Consider the following 16753-nt stretch of genomic DNA (forward strand, 5'->3'; position numbering starts at 1 on the left):
AAATTTGACTCATAATGACATGGATAGGTACTTAATTTAACGAAAAATGGTATATAGTTGAACCAAACTTTTAACGGGTGACACTGACATAGATGAACCTTTTTTCAAAGTTTCCATGACATAGATGAACCTTTTTTCAAAGTTCGATGACATATTTGAGCCTTTTCCATTCATTAGATATATCCTATGATCGAATGAAAGCAGAGACCAAAGCTGCAATATATATTAACTTAATTATGCTTGTTTGACATAGATATTAATTCAATCCAACGCATTTCATATAAGTCTCAACTTACAATTTATGCAACATTAGAGGAGCACCATATTTGGGTTGCATAGTTATTACAGACTGTGGAGCATGAGTGTACGAAGGAGATAGTTCAAACGCGAAGCGTTGCAGAATCATAGCCATAGCCATCTTCGCTTCTATCATTGCGAAGTTCAGTCCAATGCATATCCTAGGTCCCGCGCCAAATGGGAAAAACGTCATTTGGCCCTTTGTTGCCTTTGAAATGCCTTCACTGAATCTCTCTGGCTTGAACTCTGTTGCATCTTCGCCCCATATTTCCTTGTCATGATGCACTAAAATTGTTGGTAAAGACAGCATCACTCCTGCTGGTAAAGTTAGTTCCCCTAGCTTAGTTTTAGTTGTAATGGTTCGACCAAGTGCACTAGCCGGTGAATATAGCCTTAACGACTCGTGCAAAATCATTGTCACCTATTGTTAAAATGAGTTCAGCATTGAATTAGCATAGTAATAAGAAAATCAAGAACATAGAACCAAAGACTGATGGAGCCTATGCCGAACGGGTTCAAATGAATCTAATATTTTCCACAAACGATATAAACACACACATACTCACTATTTGATTGGGCATGGAGTTAAATAGAAAAAAAGACTTTTAAAACTTGTGATCATAAACATTCCATGATATTTCTATGGCCATAAATGTGTTCCATCAAGAGTAATTGGAAAGTTAAATATTAAATGTGTCATTCTTTTTTGAACAAACTAAAAGAAAAGACCTTCACACAAAATGGAACAAAGGGAGAGTGTATAACAATGAGTTCAATGCAAAGAACCTAAGTTTAAATCCTTAATCCGACGCTAAATAAAAGTAACACCATGTGTTGCGGAGATATGGAAATTAAAAGGAAGGAAAACAAGCTAAAATAACTTACAACTTTCAAGCGAATTAATCCATCAAATTCTGGCATGCCATCTCCAAACACTTGCAAAACCTCTTCTCTAGCGCGAACTTGCCAGTCTGGATGCCTGCTTAACAAAATCATAGTCCATACAAGCCATACAGAGGTTGTCTCTTGTCCAGCAACATAGAACAACTTACACTCCTCAATAACCTCTTTTATAGTCATACCAAAATTCTTGTTTCCGTGTTGCTCGATTTCTTTAAAGTTGGATTCCAACAATATGCCTAATAAGTCATCAGTATTGATCTCCCCTGCTTTCATTCCCTTCACTCTTTTATCAATAATTCCCCTAATTGTTGCTTGAACTTCTCTCTCAATCTCCTTCATCTGTTTCTCTTAGTTGGAAAGAACCTACATTATTTTTAACACAACAAAACATGTATATCATCATCAAATAATCACTATTTTAAACTTCTTTTCCTGTTATATTTGGATATAGATACGGGGAAAGTTATATACACACGTAAATAGTTTTTACTCTATCAATGTATTTTAACTTGTCATTGAAGGCGCTATAGAAACATCAAACATAGGTATTAGCGGCGTACAGCTTCCACAAAAACTTGTCGATGATCCTATTTAAGGATGGATTAGCAACCATTACCAAAAAATATGTTAGCTAGGGACCATTTAGCAACAGATTAGTTATGAACTTTGTAATACATACACTATGGAAAAACGACGTCGTATTACCTCCATCCTGGAATATATAAGGTGCGAGAAACTTCAATGACATGCTCAGCTTGTTCTTTTTGAAGCTCAAATATCTTTCGACCTTCTTCATAGTTGCTTCCAAAGGCTGTGCGAGAAATAACATCACTAGTCAATCTTTGAAGGTAAGGCCATATATCGAGTTCGGTGGATGATTCTTTCATTGAGACAGCCTCCTCCCATTGACTCACCATTTCACTGCAGCTCAAATGAACTGCGTGAAGCATATCCTACACATTTTCAAACAACTCATTAATACAAATTAAACCAACTGCATCTTGTAGAAATATTGTCTCCTAAAAAAACTTTGGCCATATTTGCAAGCTAGAGGGAAAACAAAATGAAAGCAGAGTCGATATCATAAATTTGTGATAAATGGAGAGTTACTCAAACGGTAAGCACCCCTCACCTCTAACCTAGGATTGTGGGTTCGAGTCACCAAAGGAACGAAAAGGAGGGGAGCTTATAGAGGGGGGTAATGATATCGTGAATTTGTGATGATCAATACAAGTGAAGTAATTTTTGTTTATACTGTTATGGAGATGAGGTTTTTTGTTGCATATTGTGTGACTATCTTATTCAAAAGCTTAAACTGTTAATAATTGAACACACCAAGAAACCAAGGAAATTCAACATCTACTATACATACGTAAAAATAAACAAATTTAACATTTCAACAAAGGGGATCCAAATGAACCCCTTCTGCCCCCCTAGCTTCGGCCCTACGTGAAAATATATTATGCTTTTGGGAGGGAGAGGAATGAAAAATTACCTTTATCTTCTCCATATGGAAAGCAGGATTGAGAATTTTCCTATGCTTTGCCCATTTATCCTCTTCATAGCTTAGAATTCCTTGTGCCAGCAACCTAATCAGTGGAGTTGATTTTGGCTTTTGATAGAGAGCATGTTTGTTAAACACATCCCTTATTACCTCAGGGTTCCCTACAATTACCAACGGCTTTGGCCCAATCCATATAAAACAGTTTTTACCTGTAAAATATTGCAAGTCCAATAATTCTTAGCTCAACTTTTCTTACTTTCCACAAGTATAGAAAGATGCAGAGTTAGAATTTGAAATTTATAGCTAGATTCTTGTAATACTTGTTGGATTTGAAACTAAATGTAGCTGAGTCATTGGATCATGTTGTGGGCGGGTAAGCACTCCTCTATCCTTACCTCGCGTTTGGTCATAGATTTTGGATCAAAACATCTTCAAATATCTGTTTGACCATATATTTGAAACAAACTTTGAAAATCTCTTCTCAAGTTCCAAAATCTGGTGGAAAATTTTCACTTTCACTCACAAAACTTTAAAATTTCCCAAGTAAAACAACTTTAAGTTCAAAAAATCATAACTTAAAAAACTGAATTCTCAAGCTTCAACTTCAAAATCTATGGTCAAACAAGAGCTTAATCAAAGATCTCGAGTTTGGGCTTTGAAATGAAAGTACACTTTACTCCAGATGTGAATTCGAACTAATCAAACCCTAAAACAGATACATGAGAAAACCACATGAAAAGAAAACAAAAAATTACCGTATTTTTTGATTGTTTGAACGAAATAAGGGAGAATTCTGGGTGTTAAGTCATCATCAGAGACATTCAATGGTTTGGACTCAGCATCTTCAATGCTTTTAGACTGCTCTTTGATGTCTCCAAAAATCAATTTGTAAGAGTTCCCTTTGAGACCTTGTTTTCTAAGGCATTTCTCCAATTTCCTTGGCCTAAACCATGCCCAGTCCAACAACCTCCATGCACATATTACAAAGGTAATTGCTAATAAAAATAAGGCTAAGAAATAGTAAGCAAGAATCTCCATTACTTTATGTTTCCTTCCCCCCTATAAGGAATTCAATGTGTTATATATAATATTGTGTTTGAAGTTTTAATACTCCCTCTTGTGAAAAATTAAAATTGACTTTTTGAAGGTACAAAAAATATCTTTGATATTTAGTAGAACTCTCTAGAATTTTGTAGAGTTCGATATTTATACTTAGAAAACTTTAGATATTCTAGATAATTAGATATTTATAGTAAAATATAGAAATATCTAGATTTTTGTTACATAGTTAGAAGATAAAGATATATACATATTTCTTGTAGATGTATCTAGAATAATTTCTAGAAGCATCCCTATACAATATAAATATTTCTTGTAGAGTAACTCAACCCAAATCAATTAATCTTCGCCCATAATAAAGTTTTCCTATCCAAAATAGTACTCTCTCCTTTTTAACTTCCTCTTCTTTAGTTGAATCTTCTGATCTTAGTTAACAATTTTGGGCTAGCAGAAGGTTTTCCGGTTATAGATTTCTTTTGCTATTCTCTACACCTCTGTCCACTTTATTTTTTATGTTGCGCTTTTCGAAAGTCAATTTGATTAATTTTCAAAGTTAAATTAGATTACAAGGGTGTTTGAATTGACTTAAAAGTTGGTCAAACCTATTTTTAAGTCCATTTTTGACTTAGTGTTTGACAAATATAAAAATAACTTAAAATAAGTAAAAACGAAAGGACAAATCACTTAACTACACTCCTTTACTTACCTTAATATCAATTTATCCCTACTTATTTCAAAAATTTCAAAAATCTCTTATTTACCTATGTATCCCGCATGTATCCCGTGCACAACGCTATGTATCCCGCTATTTGGAATGTATCAAACGCTATGTATCCCGCTATGTGGAATGTATCAAACCTAATGTATCCCGTGCACAACGCTATGTATCCCGCTATGTGGAATGTATCAAACCTAATGTATCCCGTGCACAATGCTATGTATCCCGCAAACATCATTTTTAAGGGATTTTTGGTAAATAGAAAACTAGAAGGGATAAGATGTTATTTAGTACTTATAATATGTGGTTCCTATAGTTTATACAAAACAAAATGACTTAAAATAAGTTAGGAAGTGTTTGACAATGTTAAAAATAACTTAAAACAAGTTTAAAATGAATTAAAACTTCCATTCACCAAATGCTTATTTTTTAATACTCATTTTTCTTCTTTTTTTAAAGGAATTTTATCGCATTAAATAATTTTTTTAAAAAAATTAATTAAAAAAAATTCAACTTTTAGTGTTTGGCCAATGTTATATTCTCTATTTACTTTTTTTTTTTTTTGACCGATGAACTTAAATTTGGTGTGTTCTATTCAGATTTGCTTAACTGTAAATAGTCTTAACTATCCCCGAATTGACTTGACTTATTTGACAGGGTAATTAATATGATTCATAGCTTCGGTGAAAATCTTAATAAATCACGTCAAATTTAGGGAGGTTTAGATAATCCGTCATTTATTTTTGGGTCAAAAGTTCTTGAATTTATATAATTTGTTCCGACTTTATGTATAAACTAGATTATCTTGTAGCTCACCATTCTTTAAAGAGAAAACGTTCAAATATGTCATCTATAAGGGTGTTTACGAGTCAGGTTGGATCGATTATTGATCAAAATCAAATTAATTTAATCAATTTTTCAATTGGAAAAATGACTTAAATACACAATTTATTTTACTATATTTTCTAAAATTCCCAATCATCTGAAAAAATTACAAAAATCTCTACTTTACGCGATGTATCAGTCGGATACATCACTTTATGCGATGTATTGATCGGATACATCACTTTACGCGATGTATCGGTCGGATACATCACTTTGTGATGTATCAGAACGTACGCGATGTATCGAGATGTTACTTTACGTGACGTGTCAATTGGATACATCACTTTACGCGATGTATTGATCGGATACATCACTTTGCGCGATGTATCCATCAGATACATCACTTTACGCTATGTATCGGGAGGTACATGATATATCTGAAAAAGGATGTATCCAAAATCAGAATGTGATGTATCGAAACATTTTGGGATGCATCTGAATTCCACCAAATTTAAGGAATTTTTGTAATTTGAAAAAGAGTAGGGATAATCAGGGGCGGAGGCAGAATATACTTAGGGATTCATTCGAACCCCCTTCGGCGGAAAATATTACTATTTATACATGGTTAAAATTATTTTTTAGGTATGTATAATAGATGTCGAACCCCCTTCTATTAGTTCGTGTGTTTACTTCTCAGATTTTGAACCCTCTTATTAAAAATCCTCGCTCCGCCACTGGGGATAATATTTAATTAGCTCTTAACAATATGAGATTTGTGTAAAATTTACTCAATTGGAAAAACCAAGTACAATATACATTTATCGGTTTGATTGTTATCGGTTTCAGTTTGATTCGTTTATTAAGTCATTAACCATACACAAATTTTTTAAAATGATTCATTTAAAAGAGGGAAAACAAACAACAATTTATTCAAAACGAAAAATAGTTAGAATGATGAACATTACAGAACTTTCGATCACTGAATTTAATGTGAATAAAGCTTCAAAATTCATCATTTTGACCTAGAAGGAAGAGACAGTGACATTCCTAGTCCCACCAAGAATTGCAATAAATACTCATATACATGACCAATAATATAAATGTTCTCATCTTGGACACTTTAGCTTTCATAAATAAATTATAAATAAAATTTGTTGAAAACATTTATAAGATATTTAAAATTATTTATAAAAATATTATATTATGCATATATAATAATAAAATATATGTATATAATTTATCAGTTCGATTATTTATTCGAGTTTTTAAACATAATCAAAATCAAATCAAATACTATCGGTTTTTTAAAATCTAAAACAAAACCAAACCAAATCCAAATAAAACCAGTTTATTTAATCGATTTGGTTCAAATTCTTTTGGTTTGGATTGATTTTTATCTAAACCATGAACATCCCATTCCCTGGTCATGAACCTTTGAGAAAAAAAACTCATTTATGTCATTTGTTAAAAAAATGGCTCATAATGGCATGAATACTGCATAGGTACTTAATTTAACAAAAATGACATAATTGAGTCAAGCTTTTAACGGATGATATAGATAAACCTTTTATCAAAGTTCAATGATATATTTGAGCCATTTCCATTCTTTAGATATAGCAGGGACCAAAGCTGCAATACATATAAACTTAATAATGCTTGTTTGACATAGTTATTAATTCAATGTAAGACATTTCATGTAAGTCTCAACTTACAATCTATGCAACAGTAGAGGAGCACCATATTTGGGCTGCATAGTTATTACAGACTGTGGAGCATGAGTGTACGAAGGAGATAGTTCAAACGCAAAGCGTTGCAGAATCATAGTCATAGCCATCTTCGCTTCTATCATTGCGAAGTTCAGTCCAATACATATCCTAGGTCCCGCGCCAAATGGGAAAAACGTCATTTGGCCCTTTGTTGCCTTTGAAATGCCTTCACTGAATCTCTCTGGCTTGAACTCTGTTGCATCTTCGCCCCATATTTCCTTGTCATGATGCACTAAAATTGTGGGCAAAGACAGCATCACTCCTGCCGGTAAAGTTAGTTCCCCTAGCTTCATTTTAGTTGTAATGGTTCGACCAAGTGCACTAGCCGGTGGATATAGCCTTAACGACTCGTGCAAAATCATTGTCACCTATTGTTAAAATGAGTTCAGCACTGAATTAGCATAGTATTAATTAGGAAATCAAGAACATAGAACAAGATGTTGATAGAGCCTATGTTGAACGGGTTCAGATGAATCTAATATTTTCCACAAACGATATAAGCATACACATACTCATTGTTTGATTGAGCACAAAATTAAATAGAAAAGAATACTAGCTTCTAATACTTGTGATCTTAAACATTTCATGACATTTCTTTGGCTATAAAAGTGTTAAGGGTAATGGAAAGTTGAAGATTAAATTATTTACAAATAAAAATGTGTCATTCTTTCCGAAACAAACTAAAAGAAAAGAGAGTCACACGAAATGGAACAACGGGAGAGTGTGTGTCAATTCTTAACATGTAAATTTCAAAAGTAAAATGAGTTCAATGTTGAGAAAGTAAACTTTAAACTCATCAAGTTTAAATCCTTAATCTACCGGTAAAGAAGCCAAAATAACTTACAACTTTCAAGCGATTTAATCCATCAAATTCTGGCATGCCATTTCCAAAGACTTGCAAAACCTCTTCTCTAGCGCGAACTTGCCAGTCTGGATGCCTGCTTAACAAAATCATAGTCCATACAAGCAATACAGAGGTTGTCTCTTGTCCAGCAAAATAGAAAACCTTACACTCCTCAATAACCTCTTTTATAGTCATACCAAAATTTTTGTTACCGTGTTGCTCGATTTCTTTAATGTTGGATTCCAACAATATGCCTAATAAGTCATCAGTATTGGCCTTCCCTGCTTTCATTCCGTTCACTCTTTTATCAATAATTCCCCTCATTGTTGCTTGAACTTCTCTCTCAATCTCCTTCATCCTTCTATTTCTCTTGGTTGGCAAAAACCTACATTAGTTTAACACACAAAAAGATGTATATCATCATCATATTATCACTATTATAAACTTCTTTTCCTGTTATATTCGGATATAGATATGGGAAAGAAGGGTTTAAGTTATATACACGTGTAAAGAGTTTTACTTTATCAATGTATTTTTAACTTGTCAGTGCAGGCACTATAGAAACATAGGAATTAGCTGTGTACAACATCCACAAAAACTTGTCGATGATCCTATTTAAAGACGGATTAGCAACCATCAGTTAAAAATATGTTAGCTAGCTAGGGACCATTTAGCAACTGATTAGTGATGAACTTTGTAATACATAACTTAAACTATGGAAAAACGACGTCGTATTACCTCGATCCCGGAATGTATAAGGTGCGTAAAACTTCATTGACATGCTCAGCTTGTTCTTTTTGAAGCTCAAATATCTTTCTACCTTCTTCATAGTTGCTCCCAAAGGCTGTGCGAGAAATTACATCACTAGTCAATCTTTGAAGGTAAGGCCATATATCGAGTTCAGTGGACGATTCTTTCATTGAGACAGCCACCTCCCATTGGCTCACCATTTCACTGCAGCTCAAATAAACTACTTGAAGCATATCCTACAAATTTGTAAACCATTCATTAATACAAATTAAATCAACCGGATCTTGTAAAAATATCATCTCCTCAAAAAGCTTTAGTCCATATTTGCAAGATAAGAGAGAAAACAGAATGAAAGCAGAGTCAATATCATGAATTTGTGGTAAATGGAGAGTAGCTCGGACAATAGGATTGTGGGTTCAAGTCACAAAAGGAGCAAAAAGGAGGGGAGCTTCTAGGGGGGAAAATGATATTGTGAATTTGTGATGATCAATACAAGCGAAGTAATTTTTGTTTATACTGTCATGGAGATGAGTTTTTTGTTGCATTGTGTGACTATCTTATTTAAAAGCTTAAAATGTTAATAATTGAGCAGACCAAGAAACCAAGGGAATTCAGCATCTATTATACATACGTAAGTAAAAATAAACAAATTTAGCATTCAACAAAGGGGATTCAAATGAACCCCTTCTGCCCCTCTAGCTTCGCCCCTGCATGAGAATATAGTATGCTTTTGGGAGGGAGAGGGATGAAAAAATACCTTTATCTTCTCCAAATGGAAAGCAGGATTGAGAATTTTCCTGTGCTTTGCCCATTTGGCCTCTTCATAGCTTACAATTCCTTGTGCCAGCAACTTGGTCAGGGGAGTTGATTTTTGCTTTTGATAGAGAGCATGCTTGTTAAATACATCCTTTATTATCTCAGGGTCCCCTACAAATACCAAAGGCTTTGGCCCAATCCATATAAAACAGTTTTTACCTGTAAAATATAGCAAATCCAAAATTCTTAGCTCAACATTTCTTACTTTCCATAAGTATAGAAAGATGCAAAGTTAGAATTTGAAATTTATAGCTACATTCTCGTTATACCTGTTGGATTTGAAAATAAATATGTATGCATATTTAATAAATTTCCTATTATAAATATATGGTCCAAGCAAAAGTTCGTAGTTTGTCCGAACTAGTACTTGATACTATAGCCGAGTCATTGGATCATGTTGTTATGGGCGGGTAAGCTCCCTTCTATCCTTACCTCGTGTTTGGTCATAGATTTTGGATCAAAACTTTTGAAAAATTATCTTCAAATATCTGTTTGACCATAGATTTGAAACAAACTTTGAAAATCTATCTCCAAGTTCCAAAAACTGGTGGAAAAATTTCACTTTCACTCACAAAACTTCAAAAATTTCCAAGTAAAACAACTTTAAGTTCAAAAAATCATAACTTCAAAAACTCAATTCTCAAGCTTCAACTTCAAACAATCTATGGTCAAACAAGAGCTTAATCAAAGATATCGAGTTCAAGCTTTGAAATAAAGTAAACTTCACTCCGTATGTGAATTCGAACTAATCAAAGCCTAAACAGATGAAAAGGAAACAAAAACTTACCGTATTTCTTGATTGTTTGAACGAAATAAGGGAGAATTCTGGGTGCCAAGTCATCATCAGAGACATTCAATGGTTTGGACTCAGCATCTTCAATGCTTTTAGACTGCTCTTTGATGTCTCCAAAAATCAATTTGTAAGAGTTCCCTTTGAGACCTTGTTTTCTAAGGCATTTCTCCAATTTCCTTGGCCTAAACCATGCCCAGTCCAACAACCTCCATGCACATATTACAAAGGTAATTGCTAATAAAAATAAGGCTAAGAAATAGTAAGCAAGAATCTCCATTACTTTATGTTTCCTTCCCCTATAAGGAATTTAAAGTGTTATATATATATATATATATATATATATATATATAGTGTGAAGTTTTAACTCTCTCTGTCCACTTTTATTTGTCATGTTGTGCTTTTCAAAAGTCAATTCTGACTAATTTTCAAAGTTGAATTAGATTACAAAGGTGTTTGAATTGACTCAAAAGTTGGTCAAACCTATATTCAAGTCAATTTTTTACTTCTAGAATTGTTTGACAAATATAAAAATAACTTAAAATAAGTCCAAAAAAAAAGATTTAACATAAGTTAGTAAGTGTTTGGCAAGGTTAAAAATAACTTAAAATAAGTTTAAAATGACTCAAAACTTCCATTCACCAAATGCTTATTTTTGAATACCTCTTTATTTTTTAGTGGCCTTTTATTAAACATAAAAAATATCAATAGGGATAAGTGCAAGCAAGGGGACCTAGTCCTTATCTTACTAATCCTAATACTAATGTCTATTACCTAACAAGCATGAAGAAAATAAGAGTTGGAGAGAACTAAGTATTTTCTAATTACCACAGAGTTTGTAATACACTCCATGATGATATTACAAATGAGGATGATTAAATAATGTAAAACTATGCCAATCAAGAAGAAAGTTGAGTTATCAGCCTCAAACTTTCTATTATAAACGCATGAATTAAAAAAGATTGATTGCCCATCAAAAGTAACTTGAAGTATTTTTCTCTTGTCTTCTTCTTCAAACCTATCCAACAACACTTGATAATTCATACTTTTTTTTATGGATTTATTGGATCTTGTTGAACCTATTGCTACTGTCAAATGGTTCTGCTTTGCCTGTCGCATCGATAGGTGCCTTGGAACAAACTCCTCAGTCATTTTACCGTCCCAACTATGTTACCTTCCATGTGTCTTCTTTTTGCTTTTGTTGCTTTCACTTCTTTGTTGCCTAGGTGATATATCTCCTTCCCTAGCCACTCTATCAAAGCATATGTCCAACATATCTTCCTTATCTTCATCAAGAGAATCCTCGCCCAAATCAAGCATATTGTCTTCCTCATCTTCATCAAGAGAATCCTCGCCCAAATCAATTGTATTTGACACTAAGGACCTTGACTCATTCTTCTTTGCAATCACACATTTAGGCAGAAATACGGGAGCTTCTGGACTTAATCTTCTATTCAAAGTAGGTGGTGAGACATGTTTTTCTTGGATCAAATCATTGTCATTCTCTGTTAACTTTACTTGCTTTCCAATGGTCTTCGATAAAGCATCAAAGCTATTTGAACATAATAGGTCTCTTGAGGCATTACTAATATCTTGCCTCTTCTCACTGTTATGAAAACTTCCAGTCGCACCCTTTTCACTACATGGAGAATTATTTTGACTTGTCGGGGAAAGGCTCTAATTACTAGTTGAATTTTTGTGTGCCAATTTTTAGTTGCATTCTTGGTTTCAACTTGCAAAACATGCTGCCCAAAATTTTCAGCATCTTCAACATCAGATGTATCCATTAGTTTGTGTCCTGAACCCATTATTTTTTTGCCTAAACCAACTTGCGGCGCATCCACCCCAACTCGTGGTGTTCCCCCTTTGTATTCGGTAGTTGTTTGAACACCAATATTACTTGTAACAACATCCATTGAGTGTGTAGGATTTTGCTCAGAAGTGACAACAACCAACTGTCGATCTAAACAAGTAGCTTTATTTTTGATCGACGTCTACAACCTTTCTTTTTTCATGTAGTATTTTTCTCGCATCACCTTGATACTTTTCACTATCGATAGTACCTTTTGAAGCAACTTCAATGATATCATCAATTTGTTTGTTATTTTGATTTCTTTTCGAGATCAAATGACAGCTATCTTCATCATGACCTTGGTGCTTACAATAATTGCACTACAAAGGTAGATTATCATATACAATCTCTTGAAAAACCTCGATCAACTTACCAGATTCTCCATCCACAAACTGCAATCTTATACGATTTGAAAGTTTTTCCATTAGATCAAGTATAACCTTGACTCTAGCTGTGCTAGGTCTTGACTTGATTTGAGTAGCTTTATCCATAGCTATTGGTTTCCCAACTGCCGATGCTATAGACAGTAGAGACTTCTTTGCAAACAAATCTGGAGATAAGTTCGGTAAAGAAATTCAAACCACAGCTAGCATTGTTTCCTCCTTAGGATTACACTACTAAAAAAATAGTGAATACTGACTTACAAATATCTACCTCTGGAGGTCGGTATTCCCTGAAATACCGACCTAAACCAGACATCCCAGCTTAGGTCGGAAAAAGCTTGGTCGCTATTCAATACCGACCTCTGGAGGTCGGTATTTACTAACCTCTCGAGGTCAGTTTTTATTTTAAGTTGGAAAATTCATTATTTTATTTTCCGACTTCCTGAGGTCACTTTTATATATTTGTTTATTTTTTATTTTTATTATTTCTGACTTCTTGAGGTCAAAATATTTATTTCTCATATTTTGGAAATACCGACATTCGAATGTCGGTATTTGTTAATTTTTTTTAATTTTTAATATTTTTGACTTCTGGAAGTCGGTATATTTTAATTTTATTTTTTCTTAATTTTTAAATTCCGACCTTTGGAGGTCGGTATTTTATTTTTCATTTTTGAGATTCTGACCTTCGGAGGTCGGTATTCTTATTTTTTATTTTTTGAGATTCTGACCTCCGAAGGTTGGTATTTTAATTTTTGTATTTTTGAAATTCTGACCTTCGGAGGTTGGTATTTTTATTTTTTTATTTTTGGAATTCTGACCTCCGGAGGTCGGTATTTTTATTTATTATTTTTAAAATTCTGACCTCCGGAGGTTGGTATTTTTATTTTTTATTTTTGAGATTCTGACCTCTGAAGGTCGGTTTTCTGCTACAAAACTGGCAACAAATTGCTGCAAATTTAGTTGCCCACCTGCATATTTATACCAAAACAACCGATAGAATTCCAAATAAACTTCATCCAACCAAAACAACACAATATTTTCAACATATACATTAAACTATTTCAAAATAAACTAAAATACGATCAAACAATTCCAAAAATATAGAAGTCTAAAATGTCAAATAGATACAACTACTCTTCATCACCCTCACTCTCCTTATCAGACTTATCATTCTCATCACCCTCCTGATCAGATCCATCACTGCTGGCCGGACATGGAGGAAGAATATTTTCTGATTCAAAAAGAAAAGTTAGTTGGGCATGAAGCATTGCATACCTCTTGTTCTCTACCTCCTTTGCTGCCGCAATCTCCGCCTCTCTCTTTATCTCTCTTTCTTATCTCTTTTTCTCTCTTTCTTCTCTCTTTTCTCTCTTTCGGCTACAACAACAAGCTATCTTACTCTCCATTGCAGATATTGTCTCTCTATCCCCGCCATCGAAGCTTGAGGATGATGATATTGTCTCTCTATCCCCGCCATCAAAGCTATCTTACTCTCCATTGTAGATATTGTCTCTCTTTCTGGAATCATATCCGCTCGACCATGATTGTTTCTATTATACATCCAACTACGATAAGGATCCATCTATACAAACAATAATGATATTTTTAATTCCAATAGCTAAATAACATTTGAACTTATTTAAACAACTTAACAACTTTCTAAGTCTAACTAGTTTTGACATGTTTAGTTTAACTTATTTAAACAACTTAACAACTTTTTAACTTTAACTACATTAGTTTTGACTTAATTCCAACAACTAAATTCACTAACTAAACCATATTATTTATTTTAACTTATTTAAAGCTAAGTGTCAACACTAGATGGACACAAATCGTTCTTGTAAGAAAATCAATTTTGTCATCAATAGGATCAACTAGTGTTGGTACTTATGCTTAACAAACACACCATTCCTAAATTAAAGCTTAATATCAACACTAGATGGACACAAATCGATCTTGCAAGAAAATTAATTTTGCCATCAATTGGATTAACTAGTTTTGGTACTTATGCTTAACAAACACTCGATGGACACAAAAAAATAAAATTAAAGCTAAGTATCAATACTAGATGGACACAAACACATTATAGAAAACAATTGTACTTGAACTTTAGAAATTTAGAAGCACCAAATCTTATCTCCTACTTTGATGAAAGAAGCAGTATAGTCTTGTATCAACTTTTTTAGATGTTCCTCAGTGTTTTTCTCAAAAATATAAAATAAAAGAAAAATGACTAAGTTTTCGAAAAATCAATTGAACTTATGGTTTAAGAGAAATCGAATTTCCAAAAGAACAGAGTCGCCACTTAATTTTTAGTAAAAAATCAAGAAAAAATATAAGGTTTTTCAAAAGACTCAAACAGATTAAAATCAATTGAAAATGAAAGGGTTCGAAGTTCAATGTACATTCCAAGAAGGTGTTAGGCCCTCGGAATGCTCGCTAACTTGCGGTTGACCGGCGATTTGACTAAAATGACTTTGACTAATTTTGAAGTTTTAACTAAGTAAAAATAGCTCATTTTTTTTATCATTATCATTTATTTTTATTTATATATTTACATATTTTATTATTGCCATTATTATTATATGATTATCTTAAGGGAAATAGGACTAAAGGGGATTTTCCTAAAGGGAAATAAATCAAGTGTTGACAAGACTAATATTAAAATAAGAGCTAAGTAATAAAATATACTTTAATTTGAAAATAAAATGACATAACCATCATTGGGAATTTAATTAAATTAAACCGTAAGATAATCAAAGTGTTAGTCAAATACAATAAAACAATTAAGAGAGGGAGAAGAAATAATCAAATTTGGGCCTATTACCGCATTGGGCCAAAGATGCTGATTTTTCTTCTTCTTTTTTTTCTTTTTTTTTCTGACTTTAAACCAATTCCCGTTTTGGTATACACAAGTTGTATATCAGTGCATACAACTCGTATACCAGCCCTATTTCCTGTATCTTAGGTTGTATACCAAATATATACAGCCCGTATCAGCTTTGAGCACCTGTATTTTGAATTTATGCCTAGTATTTCCGCATTCGACCTGTATATCATTGTATATTCTGTATATATTTTGCATATTCATCTGTATATAACGTGTATACAACCCGTTTTTTGGACTTCCGGGCAGCTATATATCAGTCTCCAGCCCTGCACTTCTGCTTTCATAACGAGGCAGACTCAAGAGGATTTTGGGCTTGGCACAAAATTAGGAGAAATGCAATAGGAGACGGAATCCCAATGGACTCAGATGGTGTCACATGTGGCAAAATGAAAGGAAGGGAATTAACAAAATAATTCAATTAAAAAACAGAAACAAATAAATAGAATCTGGGAATCATTCATAAGGAAACATAAATTTAACTAAATGAACCTTACTTAACCAACAGAGAGGTAGAAAATACTAATGAAATCAAATCACATAACTCCTTAAGAAAATGCTAATGACAAGCTATTTAAGAAAAAAAAAGATAATTACACCTAGGTAATTAATCAAATTTATTCATCAGGGGACATACCACAGGGAATATCATGCCACTGCCCTTCATTCTCATACATGGGGGAATAAAATTATACTCTTTTTACAGAGCATTACAAAACTATTTTCTAGACAAAATTCGAACGAAGCTAGGCAGCCAAAGCATGAGCCATTTAAGATTTAAATAGATCGAGATGGATAACTTCATGGTCTGGATTTAATAAATAAAAATAAAATAAAATTAAGCACTCATAGCAAATACATATGAATGATAATTGGAAAACTTTAAATGATAGCAGGAGAAAAATTGAAACTAACTTGTTCAATTTTGAAATAAAACAAAGAGTCAGTAAGGCATTCAAGACACAACAAAATGGCCCAAGAGCTGAAAGAACAAGTCGTTATATCCATAATCAATAAATTAATATCGTGTACAAAAGAGAACAGGGACAAAGCATGATGTACAACACATACGTGGTCAAGGCAGCTAACATGAATGACCTCTCAAATGTCAAGAACAACCAAAGTTATAACTATATGTTGAAAGGAAAAAGACTCCTAAAAACACAAAGAGTAACAACACCAAGCCATTCCAACATCAACCGGTCCCATATCAGTTTTTTGGCACACATTCAAACCATGCTAAGATGTATAACAATCTTACAAACAATTCACAAAACCCTAAAATGACTAAGCAGGTGAAATCAAAGCACAACAGATACCATTCGAGTGAAACAATAAATAAATAAATAAGAGATA

At 33.2% G+C, this 16753-nt stretch overlaps 1 protein-coding gene and 1 pseudogene across 1 annotated transcript; both read right to left on the reverse strand.

Moving 5' to 3' along the window:
• Positions 1-254: 254 nt before the first annotated feature.
• Positions 255-3757, reverse strand: LOC125877071 (cytochrome P450 CYP72A219-like; annotated as a pseudogene).
• Positions 3758-6936: 3179 nt separating this feature from the next.
• LOC125877070 (cytochrome P450 CYP72A219-like) lies at positions 6937-10560 on the reverse strand. Its single transcript, XM_049558387.1, has 5 exons — positions 10270-10560; positions 9424-9641; positions 8655-8902; positions 7917-8301; positions 6937-7440 (listed from the first exon to the last, which is right to left on the reverse strand). Exons 1-5 carry the CDS (start codon positions 10550-10552, stop codon positions 7015-7017), a joined length of 1560 nt encoding a protein of 519 aa, XP_049414344.1. The 5' UTR covers positions 10553-10560; the 3' UTR covers positions 6937-7014.
• Positions 10561-16753: the final 6193 nt, after the last annotated feature.

Source organism: Solanum stenotomum, chromosome 9 (genome assembly GCF_019186545.1).
Source record: "Solanum stenotomum isolate F172 chromosome 9, ASM1918654v1, whole genome shotgun sequence".
Taxonomy (NCBI): Eukaryota; Viridiplantae; Streptophyta; class Magnoliopsida; order Solanales; family Solanaceae; genus Solanum; species Solanum stenotomum.